Below are 21,637 nucleotides of genomic sequence, written 5' to 3' on the forward strand. Positions count from 1 at the left end.
GAGGATGGGCGCGCCGTCTAGCGGTTGGTCAGAGCCCGTATTGCTGGGCCGCGAAGAGGCTCGAGTGGCTACTCTTTATACGTTTCTCTAAGACTCGGCCGGCCGGCTCGCTCTCGCTTTGTCCCCCTCTTCCGTTCGCTCCCCGAACAAGTGCGCCCGCCTACGGTGTTCTCCCGCTTGGCCGATTTGTCCGGCGTGGGACGAAATAACTTCAATTGTCGATAGAACGAGTACAGAGAGATAGAAGAAAGGAGAGAAAGCAAGACATACAGAGATAGAGATATAAATATGGGAAGAGGAAGCGAAAAACGTACAGGGAAAGGAAAGTTCTCCCGCTGGGCCGATTTGTCCGGCGTGGGACGAAATAACTTCGATTGGCGATAGAACGAGTACAGAGAGATGGAAGAAAGGAGAGAAAGCAAGTCATACAGAGATAGAGAGATAAATATAGGAAGAGGAAGCGAAAAACGTAGAGGGAAAGGAAAGTTCTCCCGCTGGGCCGATTTGTCCGGCGTGGGACGAAATAACTTCGATGGGCGATAGAACGAGTACAGATAGATGGAAGAAAGGAGAGAAAGCAAGTCATACAGAGATAGAGAGAGAAATATGGGAAGAGGGAGCGAAAAACGTAGAGGGAAAGGAAAGTACGAAAAGGAGGGAGGAAAGAAAGAAAAACAAATAGATGCAGAAAAAAAGAAAGAAATGCAAAGAAGCAGGGACAAATCATAGATGAAAAAGAAAACTGAGAACGAGAGGGAAAGAGGAGAGAGAAACGAGGAAGGCTGCCCAGCTCCGTGGTTGGTTCTACTCTTGCGCCACTATAGCACGGCTAGCATGGCTGTATAGAAGTTTCCTGTTGCAACTAAAGAAATAATAACTTTATTATTATTATTATTATTATTATTATTATTATTATTATTATTATTATTATTATTAACGTTCCCTGAAACGATTTTAGCTGAGTACCACTGCTTTAATTGATCGAACGCTCAAATACTATAGTGGTCGGTTATTACTATACCTCTACTACACAAGCGGCGCCTGAAACGTCCATGGACGAGTACCACTGTTTTAATTCTTCGATCGCTCTAATACTATAGGAGTCGGTCATCACTTCCTCTATTACACAAACGGTCCCTAAAACGTCCATGGCTGGGTATACGACTTCTCCAATTCATCGATCACTCGAATACTACGCCGGGTCGGTCATCCCTCCACATGCGGTCCCATGAAACGTCCATGGCTGAGTATACCACTGCTATATGATTCATCGATCGCTCGAGTACCAAGGCTTTGCCGAATTAAACTGGTATCACCACGCTTTATGTTCTTGAGCAAGCGTCCTTTTAGTTTTCAGAGTCGGCGAAAGTGTCAAGCGGCTGCCGACGAAAATACGCGAGGAATATTGAGAGCGACAAAACGCGTAAAGAATGTTTATTTGTGGTGACGCTGTGCAATCAACGCTGTATATATGTCTTCTCATTAGCGCACAGGGTACCGCACTTGGACTGCGGAGTGCTCCTTCCTCGAGTTTGGTGTATCTTGCAGACTGTGTATACCTGCAAGCAACAACAAAAAAAAAACGAATAAGCATATAAAGTTAGACGAATAACTTTATGATCATATTCAATTCTGCGTGCTACTGAAATGACGCATCGAAGAAAAAAAAAAACCAGACAGTTCGCCAAGTTGTTTCGAGATTACATAAAGTTTTCAAAGCGAGATAAAGCGTGAATTATTATTGTTAGCAGCCGTATTATTTGGTTTGGATACACGAACACAAGAACACCGGGAAAATGTGGTGGGAGCATGGCTGAAAACTGTCGCCAAGTGGGAGCGCGACGCCTTCGAGAAGCGCGAATATACGCCTAACAACGTCCCGCGTAAACTGCTATAGATATAGCCGGGAAAGCAGAGCATCTTCATCTGCATGGTTTCCTGGATATATGTATCACTTCACGAACGACGACGCGATGAAGAGTGCACAGAGGGAAGAGAAATAAGTGTAAGGGAAGATAAAAGAAAAAAGGTAAGTAAACAAAAACACAGACATGGAGGCATATAAGTATAGTAACAGGACAAAACGGTTATACGTGCGAGGCCAAATCAGTTTTGTTGAAAAGGTAACAAGGCTCAATAGGCCTGGTAACGCTAGCGCACGCTTCCGAAAACAGGCATTCGTCCAGGGTGGCACACATGAGCCCATATAGTTCCCTTAATGAGCATTGCGCTTTGCATAACGAATACGTAGTGTGTTTCACAGTTATACCTATAAGCCCACCATAAGTTTACGCCCATTCCGTACGTGTTTGTTGATTAATCATGGAAAACTGGAAGACTACTCCGGCACTGAGTGGCTGATCAGGGTATGAGCACTGTGAGATAGATGGTCGTTGCATGGCTGTTTAGCGCGAGCGGTCTCTCTATGGGGAGTTTTACTTTTCTATGTTTAACTGTACGATTGGGCGTGCTACCTGTGACATTACGTCCTTCGACGCTGAAGCAACTGGATGTTTGCTGACAATGACAACCTTTGTTTTTTTTTCAGTCACGAGCGTGCTCGTTATAGGCTCTGCCAGACCCTCTAACGGGTGCAAAACGGTGTTAATGGGTGTAAGGTATACCATGCACTTGAGAGCAGAGTCTCCAGAGACTACCGAACTAACAAACGAATAATTATCACAAAAGAAGGCCCAAAAGAACCAGCGCGAATTCCGCGAAGAAAGCGTATACATTAGGCGGAAACTAACTTCGTCGTCCCAGTCTTGAAAATATATTGTTATAATAATAATAAAGCCATTCATATGCAACGAACAGTTGGAAAGACATCACAGTAATTATTTTGTACGGCAGAAATATACGCAACTATATATCAGCGAAAGGACATATTTTGTTTCAAACGTTGTCTCTGGGATATATCTTCGTCAGGATGAGTGAGTGCACGCTTTTGCTAATACATGATAAACGTTCATTTTTTTTTGTTCCCCAACAAATATGTTTGTCTTCAACACTCAGCCACTCTATATAACTGAGAAGTGCGTTATCGGTGAACTCGATGATGATGAAGTAACTAAATTTGATCGAGAATCCAAAGAATCCCCCCCCCCCCCCAAAAAAAAACACGACAAGCGGCTTGAAAATTCTACTGTATAAAGACCCGACAAAAACAAAAAAACAAAGCGCAAATACACTTAGTATATATTCAGAACTGACAAAGATCTGCGTGGAGGTAATTAAAACGGCTCCCAGTTAATTAACCATCGCATGCTGTGGCAGACATGGCTGCCGGTTTCTTTAACGCTATTACTAACTTCTTTCTTCAGAAAGAAAAAAAAATTAACAATGTACAAAATTGTATAGCCTCAACTATAGTATTCCTTTGCGGGAGTGTTGTCAGAAGGGTGCGTTTGCAAGGCCACGTTATAAGAATATATCATACGGTGTAAATTTTTAGAGCGCTGCAATAGGGCCTGCCCCCATCATCATATTGTGGTTATGAAACGTAAAACTAGATATGTATTTGCTATTATCACTGTTGTCAGAAGCTAATGAGAGAATTAATGACATGTATACGTCGAGACGCCAATATTGATTTGTTGAAAGATACTAATCAAACCGCAGTTGCAGCGAATTGAGTGAAATCTTTTTTTTTTCTATATCGACGATCTGATTAGCGCAAAAAAAAAAAAAACTTCCCATTTAGGAATTTGTATACACATTGTGTGACAAAAGTAGAAACTGAGCATTGGGAACCAATAAGCAGATTTCCCGCGTATATACGGATAACTCTTCAGACATAGTGCAAATGATGATTCTCTCTCTCTCTCTCTCTATATATATATATATATATATATGGCTTTAAAGTTGGCTCGTTGAACTAAGCACAAATTTTAATTTGCTGCGGAATACAAACTACAGCTCCAACTTCATGGTTTGATTCTGTGCTTACTAAGATTTCACGTTAATGCGCGCACACGATCCGCCACCTCAGTCAGTTAAACAAATGTTTTCTTATTATTTCTTAATAATATTTTCTATGAATTAATACGATGTCACAAAACGTCGAGTGAACCGACGCAACTGGTTTCGTGCATATGCGTCTACCGTATACACTCTTAATCAGATCTCGCTTTAGCTAGATATAGCCAGGAGACTGGGCATTCTTCGTGTAGTTTCCTGGATGTAGCCATCATTTAACCACCGATCTCATTAACAGTGTGACACTGTTCGTTTAATTCTTACCGATACAAAATGGCAAGTTTAACAGCCCAATATTTAGGCGCATAGGTCCATCCGTAAAATATTGATGTGCATAAGTCCATCCGTATTGATGACTTATTAGCACGCCCGCCTTCATGCAGGCATGAGGTATGTTGTATACATAAATATTTGCGCCAGTTATACGAGTTCAATTGAGAAGTTTGGACGATTTCAAATGTGTGTAAGCAATCGAAAAAAAATGCATAAATAATTGCGAACGGAGGTTGCTTTATTGTACCGGGCGTGACGTATGCACGCTTCGATAATCGATATGTTCAATTATTTCCTCACAGAATGAACATGGTACTGAGTTTGGCGCCTGACTTTGCTCGCGGCGTTGCCATTCCACTACGCCGGTCCAGATTATAGCGTAGGTAATATGCAATATTGTTCACTAGTTTATCATGCATGTATAGCAACGTGTACACGTTTTTACTAATTTCACGAGGGAATCGCGATGTGGCATAACGAAGGCGCGTCGCGTATACGTCAATGTATTTCGTCAACATGTGATAATCCTTACGGCTTAACTATTTGGTTGTATTTTTTTTGCGCAGTACAACTTATAGAATCGGCGTTGCTGAGGTGATAATAACCTCAATCTCCCCATATGAAGCAAGCTGCACAGAACAAAACAAATTTACATTAACTCTCCCCATTGGTGCTCTTTCACGTTTTTTTTTTTTCACTTGTGTAAATTCCGCGAATTAGATTACCTGAGAAAGAAACATCTCGTGCTTTAAAGGAGCGCTAACAACTTCTAAACACTATATAATTTTAACAAAACACACATACGATACAATAAAAGGGGCTGCCGATTCAGAACGTGTATACGATGCTATATATGGGTATACATAGACACACGCTTCGCACTCTCACCCGTAGCAGGGAAGACATTGGGGATGCATGTATAATATGTTGGACACATCTATCTGTCGCTATATACTTCAATATAGTATATATTTACTATATATTTATATACTATATATATATATATATATATATATATATATATATATATATATATATATATATATATATATATATATATATATATATATATATATATATATATATATATATAAATGTATGCAGTCACTCTGTACTAAAGTGGATGGTTTAGTGTATAACTGCGTGCACACTTGCAGTATAGTTGAAATAGGGAACAGTGGAGAACGCCAGTGAAAACCAGGTTCTTTGCGATGTTGTAGAAGCCAACTCTGGCCACTCGACGTTCGAGACGCACCACCTGAGGTGGCATAATAAAGTGGGAGGCGGAAAAGTGCCGCGCCGCTGTGCGAATAGCGGCGATTGACTTAATTGCTTATCGCTTGAAGAAGGAGTATACACGCTGTAGACGTTCCAGTATATAGGCTGAGAAAAACTTATATTTACAAGCTCTACAGAATTTACATAAGAACAGACATCAAAGTTACGAAGAAAAAGAAGAAACACTTTGGAAATGAACCGATTCTCCGACCGTATACGTGATTCGGCAGAGCCGATGGCACGTGCTTAACACTGCAAGCCCGGTTCAGAACGCCGCCTGGCAGAGCTCCAGGGGCCTCTTCTTATTTCATCGGTGATCCACCCTTATTACACAACTCTCGATGAATCGTCGCCTGTTTGTCCTCCGATAGGACCGTGCACATGCATGGTCGATCAAAAACTTGCCGCAAGGATGTCACCTTCGAGCACGTGATGGGCTCATGCGCCCCTCTCCCCAAATAACGCAACAACCAAAATGTAAATAGAACAAACGCTCTTAGTTCATATGCAACCAATGTTACTATGGCTCGAAGACGTGTATACAAGAGGAATATTCAGACGGCGCGATGGACACCACTTGTAGCGCTGTCGCATGCGTGTTAAACGCGCAACTCGGCGATTATAATGCTGCTCTTCGCTGGACTGCATGCGTTCTAATTGCACGCTGACCACACTCTGGACCGAGACACGCCGTTAAGCATGCCCGCCGCCTTTCTGGACGGACACGTCCAGAAACCCGGACGTTGCCATCTTTGCACGAGAAGTGCTCTACAGTCTGAGAAAAACGGCAAGAGCTCTTTAGTCCATGGCATAATTACCATTGGATTACTCCATGGTATAATGAATTACTCCATGGCATAATGGTCATTGGAATGTTTGATGATAGACGCCGTTTCACGTGAATTTCCGTTAAATCACGTGGGCACCAACGCGATGAGAAGACTGGCCTATACAAACTCCAAGAGATGCCAATACAGTAAAAAATTCATTCATATGATCACGGTTCGTGTGAATTTCAGGATGATACGCATTTTTGTGATCCCGGCCAATTAAGGCCCTGCAGAGTATAGTGCTGTATACAGTTGTTGCGAACCGATTTGCCCCCCGTGACATTTAACACGAAAGTATACGCTGCCGCGCAGGTACGCACAGGTGCTGCCAGCGCTCTCGCGGAAGGCGCTGCAATCGCACGTGGACACGAGAACCTGAGACGCAGCTAGGGCGACGCACTTCACGCCGCCAGTTTGTCAAATGAGCGGCACACCGTATAACCTCCAATATTGAGCGCGCGAACCTTGGAGCCCTTATTGCGCCTTCGAAAACCTTCGCGCCTAGATTACAGATGGCGTTGGTGTCACGTTCTCTTTTTCATTATACATAGGAGTGAAGCTCCGCCCTCCACCGTCGAAAGTCCTTGCGCCGGGCAAGCGCGCCGAGCGAAGCAACGGGTGCGCGCGCGCTAATGGCGCAGCGGGAGCGCAGGCAGCTGCGGCGGATGGCTGCGCCGCGCGCATCGCACGCTCACTCGCTCCCGCCACCGAGCGCACAAGACGCTCACAACTCTACCCACACGCTCTACCCACACTCCACTCTACCCACACTCTACCCACACGCTCACAACTCTACCGCTTTCGTGACAGCCAGCAGCGAGACGGGCGCGTTGTTTTTCTAACCCCCCGTATTCACAAACGCTCCTTCACTCAAGGACTCTCCTCGCGACTTGAAAAAAGTCGATGGGAGCGCCGTCTCTTGGCAGAACAAGTCATTGCATGTCGGCAATATTCTGCAGCGATTCTTGAGAAGCGCAGCATCGATTACAGTCGAGCAGCGACGCAGTGCTCAACTCAGCCAAGTGAAGGGTGGAATTCGAGTGGAGGAGCGTTCCTGAATGCGGGGGTAAGAAGCTTCGCTCATCAATTACAGTCGTGCACGGGACAACTTGTTCTCCGTCGCATCGACGCTTGCCGATCTGCTCGAACTAGCGACGTCGTATACTGGGCTCACACACGCATCCAAGTCTATGCAAGCCATTTCCTCGCAATCGGACATCCTGTGAAAGGTGGACGAGCACCGAAAAAAAGAGATGGACGATCCTGGCGAAGGAGCTATAGGCTTCGCAACGTCGACGTGCACGATTGTTGGGGACGATCAAGCCTGCCAACTCTCCGATTCGGAGGCGCCCGAATTTCGGGCAAACCTTTCGATTGTGCAGACATGACCGTGAATCTCTCGAAAAAAAAAAACATCCCCGACGTCACCGCGATCAGAAAATTGTATAAACAAAGGGCAGCAGCTCTAAAACTTTCTGTCCGCCATCTCTTGTGTGCAAAGCAACCTTTTTGTTGTTTTCGCCGCAGTACTGTACGGCAGTGCGGAAAAGCATACGAAGGTTTGGAAGGGGTCAATAGTTGTCACGGGTCAAAACTCATCCGGTTCATTAATTCCGCGCCGTACATTTACGAGAGCTGGCGTGATCGTTGATGTCAAAATCACATTACCGGCATTTATTCAGAGCTGCTCAAGATTTGATGCGGCCCTGAGGGAAAAAAATACAGTAAATGAAATTCTACACCAGCTGTCTTCTGTCGCATACTAATTTTCTATGTTTTCCGGTGACATGAATTCCGGATGATGCAAATATCATTTGCGACCCGCTTTAGATTCATGTCACCAAGGTTTCACTGCACGTGCCTCCATCCAAGGAAAATAGAGGGAGAAGAAAGGCAAGGAGGTTAACCAGCCTATAGGCAGCCGGTTTGCTACCCTGTGCATGAGAGAGGGATGGGGGAGATGAAAGAGAGCAGAGAGGGAAGAGAGAAACAGCACATTGGGCAGCACACGCGCGCACACTCAGTCATAGTCCAGTCTTGTCTTTCGCGGTGTGTGACATTGCTGTTACAGTCGCTTGTTCAAGTCGGTGTCGCGTAGCAATTTCAACAGAGCTTTCGTCGCCTTCTGTTGCAATGTCTTCTCTCGGCCATTTGACAGAATAGTGTCCACAGACATTTGGCTGTTGTCGATGCGCGCAAAAGCGGACGCCAGTGACTGTCTCTGGATTTCATACAATGGACACCAAAAGGTGTGAAAAAGGCGGGGGAATGCACGTATATACTCTGTATGGCCTCCGTCAAATATTTGATAATTAGTTACATAAAAAGTTAAACTAGACACTGAAATATACGCCTATTTATTCTAACATGTTCATTTGCTTCAAATTTTCTTTTGCCAGAACCTTGTCATCACATTATGTGGATTTCACACATATATATGCAGTCTATCATGATGCGTGTTGCAGAGGGTGATAAGTGGACCGGATAAGAATCTGCCACACACGAAGTTTCGTTCTCGCAAATCGTTTGACGCAACATAACCGTGTATGCGCAGCAACAGATTAAGAAGGAAAAAAAAAAGCATATATGCTGGGCTATATAGGGGGAAGGATACGCTGCTAGTGGTACTGCCAGATATATCCAATTATTTCTTCCCCTTCCTTATTCTTGTTAATTTGTTTTATATATTCTGGTTTATCGTATTCTTCTGCAACTTTTTCACGTTTTTCAAAGGAACATTATTATTGTTTCTATCTAATTTCTCTTTATTTTTTTTAGCAAGCGTAATAAAAAATGATCTATCAAGAGGTACAGTGTGGCCAATCCCCCATGTGGGTATGAGCCAAAATCTCCTAGGAGACAAGACAAGACAAAAAGTATACAGGAGAAGCACGACACTCATCTTCAATGCATGCGCCAATTGGAATGATGCTTAAACTACATGCTGCGAAAATGCGGTTACGTACACCTGTCAGGTAAGGGGCTGAATTCGTACGCTTCAGGTCGAGGCCTCGAAATGCGTGTACAGACCGTAAACATATAGCAAGATTCTCGATTACTGTTTTTTTTTTTTTGTGAATTCTCACAGACGCGAAGAACTTGTGAAGCGCACCGCATGCAGTCGGAAGAGCCCTCCCGGATACATGGCGTGTCAACCGCAGCCACATATAAACAACGAAGCATATCCTTTCGTTCGCTGCTGCTTTAATTACCCATTTTCACGGAGAAAGAAACGACCGCTCCATGACCGAGTGACAGATTTAGTTGACGCGAGTATATAACGAAATCGTTGAGAAGCGTCTAAGACTTTTGCTGTTTACATCTTGCAACAAGGGCAACCGCAAAACATTCTTCGAATTTCTTTGCATCTGGCATTGCTATCCACAACATTCACGTGCTTTAAGATAAAACAGGCTCGCTATGCTTCATGGCACACAAGGCTTATTAAAAAAAAATGCTGTCAGCACATTACAATGACAAACGCTTGACAGAGCTACTCATTTTCGCTGGGTAAGCCGCTCCAAAACATAACCGATAAAGCGATGTAGATCGAAGGTGAGTTCTCGCGTTTCAAAGCTGCAGCTAATCTTCTGCGAAGGTTTTCGTAGACAGAAAATTAAAAAAAAAAGCAGTGCCCATCTTTCTTGTATTTTCCCTCGCAAATAATATAGTGACTTCTCGTCAGGACACCGTTTTTTTCTACAGCGCACGCACCAGCAAAAACACAGCAACCATGATATTTTTCGCAGCGGCTTCCACGCGCAACCAAACGCCCGACGACAGCGCCACCGTATTTTCGGGACGTGTGTTCCGTGGTAATCGTCTATAGACTGTCCTCACTTCATATTAGACTTACATCATACAAACTTTGTCGTATATATATATAGACTACACGATTCTGATGCCGATGCTTCCGAAAATGGCATCAAAAGACGCCGTATACTACATTCTAAAAAAATGTCATGCTTACTTAAGCGTGCGTATTACGTTTTTTACACGCCTACGGTATGCGTGATATTTCTCCACGTTTACCGATCGCGCCTATATATATATATATATATATATATATATATATATATATATATATATATATATATATATATATATATATATGAGATATAACAGACAGTAATGCCAAGGAATGTACAGGGGAAGTTATTAGAACCAATGGAATGTAAATAAGAAGAAAGAAGAAAGAAAAGTGGAGTAAAAAATAACCAGCCGTGAGCAGGAATCAAACCTACGACCTTCGAATAACGCGTATACATATATATATATATATATATATATATATATACACACTGTTCATGCAAGAAGAAGAGTGATGGGTGATGGTACACTTCATTCAGGCGCAAGTTATGATAAGCTGTCTGCAAATGCGTCAAATTAGCGCAACATGATTCTAACGCACTCGACATTACATTCCGAGAAATCAAATCAGGTATATAGTGCGTCATTTTCTGCGACTTTCAGTTAGAAATCCTAATTAGCGTGTAGTTAGAGGTTTGTTTATTTTGCAGGCAGTCGTGCTTAATTTTTTTTTACACAAGAAATGTCAAATAACAGGCACACTTTTTTGTTGTTGTATGCATTTAGAGTGTAAAGAAGAGTAATAGTTTTGAAGTTGGCTCATCAAAGATCGTGCCATACATTCCCCAAAGTGATCGGCTACAGACAGCACGCTTAGCTTACGTCAAGACACACTGATTATGCAAGATGGTTAAATTTATGCTATATGCGCAATGTATCGTATACTCTTTCTCGGCCACCACTCCAAAGAACCGGTTAAACAAGTTACGTCCACACATGCATAGGCAATGGTCTTCGAAGGGATACAACTTCAAGTGAGCTTCAACCTATACGACTCGAAGCGCTGAATAACACGGTCTCACAATTGTTTGCTTACTTTGCCGTAAGAGTTCTATACGCATGTCGAAATTGATGCAAGTAAGGCGATGAAGAATACTCGCATATATTTGCTATGTATGCACTTCTTAGTCTTCATAAAACATTAGTAATGCTCAACGATAGCCTATAATGTTCAAAATAGTGTTCTGTATGTATATGCAATCGGTATAGTCAAGAACGAAAAAGAGCGGTTTCAAAGAGTCCTTTCTTTTGTTAGGCACAACCTGATCAATATATATATACATGGTCTGCTGCGTATGTATACACTTACCCTCAAAGTCTTATTTGCAGACCACACAATCGAGCACTGTTGACGTTGCAGTGAGTTTGTGGCCTCATATAAGCCACATTATATATGCGCGGTTCGCATGTGCTATGTACGGGCTATATACTAATTAACGTGCTCAGTAGCGAGGCTGTGTGCATGAATAGCAAATTCCTTTCATCCCACGATCAGCCAACATATGCAGTAGATTGTGTGTAGCACACGAACTCATCAAGAAAACTTTCACAGAGCTGCTATACTTCACCAACTACCTCAAGAAAGATCCTACACGAACTTCATGGACTATACTAGTAAGCGTATTCGCTAGCGCGTTCACTATGCATGCATCAGCGTGGATACCTAAATGATGCGTGAGGACAAACTAAGGTAAACTATATAGTGACACTAGTCACATAAGTTAAGGAGAAAGCAGGAACTTGGGCCGTGGAAAATTTCAAGTCACGACTTTTGTGCAAGCCACCGTCGCGCAGAACTCGCGTCACAAGTCAGCGTTGCTCCCGAAGTGGACAAATGGTTGAAACGGGTACCGTCTTCTTAAACAGATGCTTGACGTATAATTGCAAAATGGATTTTTAGCATTAATTATGAGACGCGAATCTGATTTGAGGACAACTATAGGGTCCTCGGTGGCGTGCTCGTACTGTCAGAAGGAACGCTGACCTAAAGTTGCCGTTAAGAACACTAAAGAAAACAATGAACTCAAGAGGTTCCATGCAGAGTTCACAAACTGTTGCCTACCTGCTCTTTTCCCGGGTAGTTGAGCAATGTCGACAGACGAGTTGCCGTTGGACGAGCGTTCTCATCACTCACTTCGGAGGTGAGGCTCCACATACGGAAACATGCTATGGCGAACGCGGAACACAACACGCGTGACCCACACTGGCCGCCGGCACTGAGCCGTCTGCGTTCTCGGTGCGCGCGCCTCATCGAAAACGCAGAGCGGAGCATCTCCGGGCTCTACTGCGCACGCGCGGAGAGCGCCGCGCCGCGCAGGCGCAGTACGCGTCTCGCATTCCGGTACGCATGGCCGGTACGGAACGGCGCAGCCGTTTTCGAGGCAGCGGCCTGCGTTGCCTCGAGGAGGGCGTACGCCGGTTCGGCGGCGCTGGAAAGAGAGACGCGTGGAAAGAAGGCACACCGGAGGGGGGTCATCTCGCTACGCAGTGTGATATGCCATTGGCGGTAGGAGGAGGAGGGGGACCGGTATCCACGGCGACGCTGGTTGTACGCGCCCGAGAAGAGGGGCGGCGCCACCGATGCCTCGATGAGCCGGCTCGCCTACCCCCAAGCCCGGCCCTATCATCACCGGCACAGTGGAGCGCGAGCCAGCGAGCGGGCCGCCTGCGCGTCGAGCCGGCCATGAGCTGATTGGCCCCGCCCGTAAAGAAAAAAAAAAAAAAATATGGTTCCCCCCCTGCGCCGTCGATTCCGCAACTGAGCCGCCTCGGACTCCTCCAGTCGGTTCGACAACGCACACTGTGTGCACGCGCGCGCGCGCGCTGCGCATTCCGCGAGTGAGTGAGTGAGCCGGCTCGCCGTTTGGTTTCTTCGTCCCGTCTGCTCGTTTTGTGGCAGCAGACGAAGCCTTCCGCAGTGAGACGACTCTGTGCACCCGCTTCTGCCGGCTGTCTATATCGTTTGGAATGCACCGCTATTCCGCAATCCGGGAGCAGACGAGACGTACCGCGATTCCGTGCTGCTCCCGATCCTCACCAGAAGCAGGCGACGTCGTCGACTTGTGTGCGCCGCTCCCGGGTAGCAGTCAAGAGCAGACGACGCGCTGACTTTGCCGCTTTCGCGTGTATAGCCAAACGGCCAGGTCATTTCCTCTCGCTGGTGCTGACAACGACACACCGTTATTCTGTGCTACTACCGATCCTCGCAGGAAGCAGACGACGTCGTTTGACTCGTGTACTCTGCTCCCGAGTTGTCATCGAGGGCACACGACGCTGACTCTGCCACTCCCGAGAGTAGCCAACGGTCTGGCTGCTCCCCATCGCTGGAGCAGACGACGTGTTTGTTTACTGCGCTTGTGAACTTGTATATCTCTTGTGTTTCGCGTTCCCGGCGATGGCGCTTGGGCCCGCGCCCGCTCCAGCGGCCGTGTTTCCCGCGTCGGCCGCTGCGCCGATGCTGATGCTGCCGACGCTCAACTTCTCCGTCGGCCAAGTGGCGGCCGTCTGCGAGACGCTCGAGGAGAGCGGCGACGTGGAGCGTCTGGGCCGCTTCCTGTGGTCGCTGCCCGTGGCGCACCCGAACTGCGCCGAGCTGAACAAGAGCGAGGCGGTGCTGCGCGCCCGGGCGCTGGTAGCCTTCCACGCGGGCAACTTCCGCGAGCTCTACCGGATCCTGGAGGGCCACCGGTTCGCCAGAGGCTCGCACGCCAAGCTGCAGGCTATGTGGCTCGAGGCGCACTACCAAGAAGCCGAGAAGCTGCGCGGCAGGCCTCTGGGACCCGTGGACAAGTACCGGGTGCGCAAGAAGTTCCCGCTGCCGCGCACCATCTGGGACGGCGAGCAGAAGACGCACTGCTTCAAGGAGCGCACCCGGTCGCTGCTCCGGGAGTGGTACCTCCAGGACCCGTACCCGAACCCGACCAAGAAGCGGGAGCTGGCGCAAGCTACGGGGCTGACGCCTACCCAGGTGGGCAACTGGTTCAAGAACCGGCGCCAGAGGGACAGGGCGGCGGCCGCAAAGAACCGGTGAGTCGACGTGTGTGTTTTGATTTCTGCGGATTAGTTGTGTTCACGCCGAGCTGATTCTTGAGCCTGTTGGCCGACTCTCGCCACCGTTGATCGCGTCGATGATGTAGATAGTTGCACCACCATCGATTCACAGAACAACGCTCTATTGCACGCAAGAATGTCCGCCGAATGTGTTTAAACGCTCCAATAGTTATTCTTTTAGCTAATTTCAAGTCGCATGAACAGCTTCATATAGAAACGCCTAAAAATCCAGAAAGTCAAGGCACACGTCTCTTCTTTGAGATAAAGTACTTTTTAAGCCGCCGTGCGTAGTTGAAGTGTCGTACGCGTAATGCCGAAAAAAATAACTTGCTTGTCACATTCTTGCGAACAGTAGTTTTCCTTAACGCTACGTTTAAATGAAACAACTAAATTAACTCCGGCATTCGTGTTTTCTTCTGAGGTTTGGCGTTGTCGGGACGAACAAAAATGAAGCACTTCGTATCACGGGAGTTACACGATCTGTCAAGCGGAGTAAAACCAGACGAGAATGTTAAGCAGACATCGAAAGCTTGCATTGGACGTCGCATTTAAGTGCGTCCACGTGATGGTACGTCACAGAATTAAGTATAGCGATACTAAATCTCGTGTTACATTTATTCGTGTTTACTCATTCACTCAGGGAGTTAATGACTCTTTCACAAAGGTAATGGAAATGAATTATGGTCAGCAGAGGATTTAAACATGCTGCAATTTTATGATAAGCATATCTATAAACAGCATGCAGGATGTATACTTTATTCAACATTTTTTTCCCAATCATTAAATATAATTCTGACTTGCTTGTGCTTGTACTTATGAGAAAAAACCTAAATGACTCCCGTGGAATTGTCAAGAAGAATGTTCCAATATACGGCAACTTCTGTGGTCATAGTTTTGCTGCTCTCTTAAAAATATGTATATTTCCACTGAAACTGCACATATAATATTTTTAACTTGAAACGAGGAGAAGAAAATACTATAGCCAGCTGTTACGTTCGAACTGTGAAACTATAATATGCTTAAATGAAGGTTCTCTTCATACCCGTACGTAAAGTTGTGTTCGTTGAATTTAAATTTCTGTTCGCTTGCTTGTTGTTATGTAACACTGAATACCTAATAATAAACACGCTTAGCCTGTTAACGCCTACCGGGTAACAGTGACTATTCAAACGCAGCCATTCCATATAGAGTAACTTGTTGACGGCAGTATTGAGAATCAAACATGCATCATAGATTTTTCCATGCAAGAGCGGGATTAAGAGTCTTCAGTAAGGCTCTTTGAGGTTATGCACCGTATCAGCTTTTGGTAGCAGGCAATTCAAAACGTTTGTATACACACCCAAATGTGTAGCTTTCGCCGCAATACGTCATGGAGCTTTAAGACTATAGATTGAACCAAACGTTTTATATAGGTCAACGCGCTATATTTAGTAAGCCATGACAATGTTGTTCCTTTGGATGAACTCAGTACTTTATTATAGGTTATGCATGGGCTACATGAATGTAAAACAAACTCAGACATTTAGGATTCGAGATGTAACGACTCACTCTTGCCATATCTGTTTAAGGGTTACGAAGATACACATCTATCCATGCTTGATATGCATTAAAGTCCGTTTCTTGGTCAGGTGCCATTGTGCTCGTGTGGGTCACCTCAGCAGCGCAAACATACGTATACAGTTTTGTGGAATGTATTATTCATAATGTCGTTCAGTTTCTCTCTCATTTATATATGAGCGCTCTAAATAGAAATACGGGTTAATGCGTTACGCTATCATAGTGTGGTATACTTTCATATATGAAAGAGGATCGCGTGATGAACTTTATTGACGAATAGAGAAACTATATGGGAGACTATAAGAGTATATTTCTCTTCCGAAATCAAACCGATGTACAATACGGAAATCGTTGCGGATGCGTACCATTAAATTGTATCCTTAGACAATATACCAGAAGCGCTATACTCTTGCCACTACGTGGGGATGTTCTTCGGTATAGAAAAAAAAAAAACTCGCAAAAGTAGAAGTGGTTGGCCGCGCCTCCCATGACTTTCCGCACCAACCCGCCGTGGCCTATTTTTCGATGGCTTCTATACCTGCGCATGACGGGTCATAGGTAAAAAATTAATTGTATGGGGTTTTAAGGTATATAGCCGGTGATTTACATGGCAAGTTTCGGGATATCCTATTGTAGCCGATGCAGCCACAGTATAAGAAAAAAAAAGGCTTTCAGATCCATGGGCTGAAGCTTTGGATGCGAAATGAAAAATAATAATATTAATAATAATAACAAAATCATCTCCTTCGTTTTGTTTAATAATAATGCACCTACGATGGAGGATTTTAGCAACAAAGAATCCTTCAACGTTTCATCGGTCCATGCCCTTGTATCGTTTTACGTTTGGATTCCCTTAAATACATATTCATAACGCAGGAATAAGCGTGTCTACCTATACGCCAGCCCGTTTCTGTATACATGCATGGTTTGAAGAATGTACACTCGATAGTGTGGGAAGAACACGCTGAAGATGAGCATCGTTTATTTAGTACGTACACTTTCCCACTATATTGAGAGAAGTCGGATGGTTAATTAACAACCACGGTTTGCCAAGCGAGACGAAGGATGCGACCGGTAATTTGTTTAACTGACTATAATAACCACTAACATCGAGAATAACAGGACTCTGTTAGGCTCGCGTTTATAGAGCATGCATTTTGGGATGAGGCTTGTCCGCAAATAACTCCAAGCAAAGTGTATTATATCACAAAGTTGAGCCAATAGCGCAATGAATTTCATTCCAGTGGAGCATCAAAAAATGATTTCTTATACAGTTTGCAAGTATAGCGGTATACGCAAGGCTCGAAAAATTGATGCCGTGTTCACAAAACTTATTTCTCAAGTGCAGTTCCCTCATTGGTCGGCGGGCTTCGCTAATAACGAGTCCCGCATCGGGATTGGCTGAGACGTTTTCAAAAACTTTCTCAGCGCAAGACTTTTTTTTTTTTTTTTGAGTGCGGGTCTCGGTGCTTAACGAATGTTTATACAAATATCATTCGCATTCCTTTCAAATGTAATAGTGTTGTACATATGAAAAAAAAAAGAGAGAGAGATCCTAATATTTCACGGCCGAATCTTCATTTGTGCTTTAATGCTAAAGTTCTTGTATACGAGGACGCGAGTATCGTTTTACATTATTTCAAAGATGGATGCTCAATACTGGAAAGAGAAAGAAATATTTCAGAAGCTATTAAATTTCATTCCCCTTTCCAAGGCACTCTTCATAATTGGTATGACGTATACGTACACGCTATACACAGAAGCGCTGCTGACTTTCTTGCGGGCCACAAGCCTGAAAGATACTTTTTAAGTAGAGTATAGCCTTTGTGCGAGACTGTGAGCCTTATGCGTTAATCACTGTATATGTCGTAGTACTCGCTGAGCACCTGGCGTATATAGCATGTCAGCCGAAAAGCTGCAGACAGTCGTCTCCAGCATATGCATATATATGTTCGACCGGGAAGATCATTACTCACCCACGCCAGTGAAAGCATTAGCGAAGAAGTGTTCAAGTAGACCGGGAAACTAAACTCAATATGCGTTCTTAAGATGACGCGTAATATGTCGACCGGAGTAATAATCGATAAAGACGATAGTCTCTTTAACGCAAAAATTTTGGCCTGTATATGTCTGTCTGTTGGTGTATGTCCAACGATTCAGTTGATCACCTCGTGAAAGTTGCCCGTGCTCAAAGCCCACCCATCTTGATCCGGTGGCATTCGTTGATACTTGCGAGCATTGTCAATTTAAAAGCAAATATTACGCATATTTGAGGCGCAGCATCATTACGTAAAGGTTAAAAAGGGGGGGGGGGGGGGGTGTTTTTATTTGGAAAATGCATATATACGTAGTTCTAAAGACCGAAGTGTTTATTACGTCACACTGGCAATACGACGCAATATGAACAAAAAAAAAAGCTGGTATTACCTATATATAGACGGGTTCAAGGTGACATGTATTGTACCCCCAAAAAAATGTCCGGTCACCTAACTTACCAGCTCATATATATAACGTCGAAACTGAAATCACGTTTTCGATTTCTTTTCAAGTGTAAGGAAACTATCTCTTTTGTTTTTCACATAAACGAAACGTGCGTAATGTACGAAAGAATGTTTTATCATTTTTTGTGTAGCTCAAAAGAACATTCATTTGAATATATTTGGCCAAATAAGGGAAGAAAACAGTAGAAAATCGGCGGGCTATTTTCCATAGCTCTTGTGATCCACCAATGCTATGAAGCCACATCGGTGGACAAAATCGGAAGTCATCAAGGGGCTGGAAACCTTGAAAATGTCTGTATACGCTTCGCTAAAAAATTCAGGGGCTTCAACTGTAAAGTGACCCGCGGTGCTGCCTCGCAGTGGCTTGGCGTTTTAAATAAACTCTCTTCTTCCAACAACTGCCAGATGGCGCCACATCTCGTGCAGCGCCTCCGCACAGACGGCTATGGCATTTGGATGTCATTTGCAGCGAAACAGGGAGATACCAGCCAATGTTTTTTTTTTTTTTTTAGAGTGTTGCTCGGTACGATTCGGGAAGATCACGCCCGCCGACAATAGACGCGCAGAGCAATGATTTTCGGTGAACCGATTGACTCGAGTATAGTCCAGCATTCTTGCGCCGACAAAGAAAAAAAAAACAAAAAGCTCGCCGTGGCGTAATAGTAGACTTGCAGGTGCGTGATTTCGCCGAGGTGTCAGAACTACGAACAATTTTGCCTCATTCGCGAGACCGGTTGCATATAACATGTTTCTGTAATGTAATTTTTGTATATTTCGAAACGACAGGGGAAACGCCAGTCTGCTATAGTATACGTGGTTTCATTTTGTGACTATATACAATCGACGAGATAACGCGATTGTGTCGAAGGAACGTCGTGGATTTCGACTGTATATGCCATTGTTCACTCAGCTTTGTCATTAACGATAATATTCAAATTCACTACGGAAATAATAACTGCACCAAACCAACCGTGTATATATATAGTCGCAGCTTCGCTGCGACTTTCGTATTCACAAATAGTGAGAGGGCGCTGAATTTCTACTTCCCGCGGCCAATGTCTGGTAAGATCAATGAATTTTAGTGATATATCGAACACAATCGCGTTTTTCACTGAAACGAGATAGGTATGTAGAAGCGATGCATCACCGGCATTTCTAAAGCTTACGTGTAAGCTTTAGAAATACACTATAGGGTACAGGATACAAACTCTGCAGAGTTTGTGTCACTGTACTGCAGACTTGAACGCGTCGTCCCGATGATGATGATCAAAACTTTATTACTCCCAAAAGAGAACACCGGTTGAGAGGTCGGTTACGCTGCTTAGAGGAGGTCAGCAGGGATCCCTTGGGACACCGCGGCCTCCAATGGCCGTGAGATTACCCGGCGTTGCTGTGCCGAGTCAGTGATACGCTGCAGAAGGGACTCCCTGGTATCTTCTGTGTGAGAAGTGTCAGCGTATACTGTGGGCACGTCCATGCCATGTGTGTGATGCATACCAACACCTCGTGACACCACACTGTAAATACTGCTCAAAATCGGCGTCCCGACGTCCACGAACAATGGAGTATATGCGAGCAACCGCGTATACGTATACTATAGATGTATTGCGGGGCAGTATCACTCTTCTCAGAAGGAACATCTGGAGCGCTTCTGACCAATATGTACGCACTCTTATAGTGAGGCTCCACTTAACGTGGTGGATATATGTCCAGCAAACTACACCAAAAAACGTCTATATTGTCCTAGCCATGAGCATCACATTACGCAGGACATAATCAAAGAGAGTATACATCAATTTTCACACTTACTGGAGGTTTTCTGTGGATAATACGTACGCTTTTCGAATTAATATATATGTATACGTTTCAAATTTTTGATTCCTGTGGAGGTGGCATATCATCGAGGTTCCCTGGGTACGCGTATACATTGGCACGAACGTTGCGTGTTATATATAAGCAAAGGGTTTTTTTTTTTTTTTGGACGCCATTCCTGACACGAGTAATTGTTCCTTTGGTCTGTTCTGATACCTTTTTCTGCTTGTTATGAATTTTACTATAAGGGTATAACTGCGCGGAGACGATGAAAATACGCTCGCCGAGGTGAGCAGCTCCTCTAGGTCATGCCCTGTTTAAATTGCTAGAAGCAGCCAGAAAACTAGACCACTGTGGCCTAGTTTTCTGGCTATAAGAAGCGGTGCTTCACCCGGAATCAGATTGAGAGCGTATCCAATTAACGAATGCAGCATCCTCAAGTTCTGTGCAAAGTCGTGCGCATATCAGGGCACGTCAGCACGGGACATCGTTGTCTGTTCTTGGCTATATTGATGTTTGATGCCGCCTAAAGGATGGTCGAACTACCGGATAATGCCAAAGAATGCAGCCTAAATACGACTAATTGGTTGGTTTCACTGGCTATTGTGTTCTTGCATGATGGTTAATGTAGAAAGGAAGTGCAAATGTAGGGGCTCGTTTTTCTTCGTTAGACACAAAAAGTAACTCACAAAAGGTATCAAAAAAAAAACAAAGGTTTCTTTAGTTGTGTAAGTATAAGGCGATAAAATCAAGATTATGCCATACTTTCCACCATACAACTCCCTATCCCCATCGACTTTCCATCGCGTATTCTCCTCGCCTTGTATTACACGAACACGGGACATGAAATGCATAACACATAGAGGACGAAAACGGCGTCCATAATATCGCCCCCACCATTGCTACCACCTGCCCTCTCTTTTATCTCTCCATGCGTATTATATGCGCCCTCGCATTGTCAGCAGCGCCTCCTGCTGGCATAGAGCAGCGCTGCCACGAACGAGCTTATAAGGCCGTGTGTGCCGGCTGCAACAATGGACAATCGCGGCCTCGTCTGGTCTGGGTTGTATGAATCTGCGTGGTGGAACGGAGACCCCCCAATTCCCTCTCGGTGTCTTATTACTGCGCTATACCGCATCATTACCTGTACTTGGCGTCTTTCTTTGGTGGGTCCCGTCTTTCTCTCCCAAATCGATATACCGTTTCATTTGCCACTGGAACAGTGCTATTGTCATGTGAAAGGGGCATGCGGAGAAATGTAAGATGTAACGCGCCACATTGTACGCTCCAGACGTGTCTTAACACGCACATCTCGTAATGTAAGACCTTCGATGTCAACCCGCCGTGGTGGTCTAAATAGTGGTTGTGGGGCTTGGCAGGTGACCCGCAGGTCGGGGGATCGAATCCCGGCTCGAATCCCGTGTGCTCAGATTTGGGTGCACGTTAAAGAACCCCGGGTGGTTGAAATTTCCGCGGAGCCCTGCACTA

At 44.8% G+C, this 21,637-nt stretch overlaps 1 protein-coding gene and 1 long non-coding RNA gene across 2 annotated transcripts in view; one reads left to right on the top strand and one right to left on the bottom strand.

Annotated features, from left to right (window-relative positions):
- Window positions 1–1,405: 1,405 nt before the first annotated feature.
- On the bottom strand, window positions 1,406–12,565 carry LOC142765065 (uncharacterized). The gene is made up of 2 exons (XR_012884045.1): window positions 12,292–12,565; window positions 1,406–1,559 (listed from the first exon to the last, which is right to left on the bottom strand). It is a non-coding gene; the product is annotated as an uncharacterized LOC142765065 (long non-coding RNA).
- An 894-nt stretch (window positions 12,566–13,459) lies between these two features.
- Window positions 13,460–21,637, top strand: part of LOC119167904 (homeobox protein SIX6) — an 85,464-nt gene continuing 77,286 nt past the window's right edge. The window contains exon 1 of the mRNA XM_037419383.2: window positions 13,460–14,255. Coding sequence (XP_037275280.2) covers window positions 13,624–14,255 — 632 coding nt within the window. The 5' untranslated portion in view covers window positions 13,460–13,623. The remainder of the gene's footprint in view (window positions 14,256–21,637) is intronic.

The sequence above is a fragment of the Rhipicephalus microplus genome, chromosome 6 (assembly GCF_043290135.1).
Source record: "Rhipicephalus microplus isolate Deutch F79 chromosome 6, USDA_Rmic, whole genome shotgun sequence".
In the NCBI taxonomy this organism is placed as follows: Eukaryota; Metazoa; Arthropoda; class Arachnida; order Ixodida; family Ixodidae; genus Rhipicephalus; species Rhipicephalus microplus.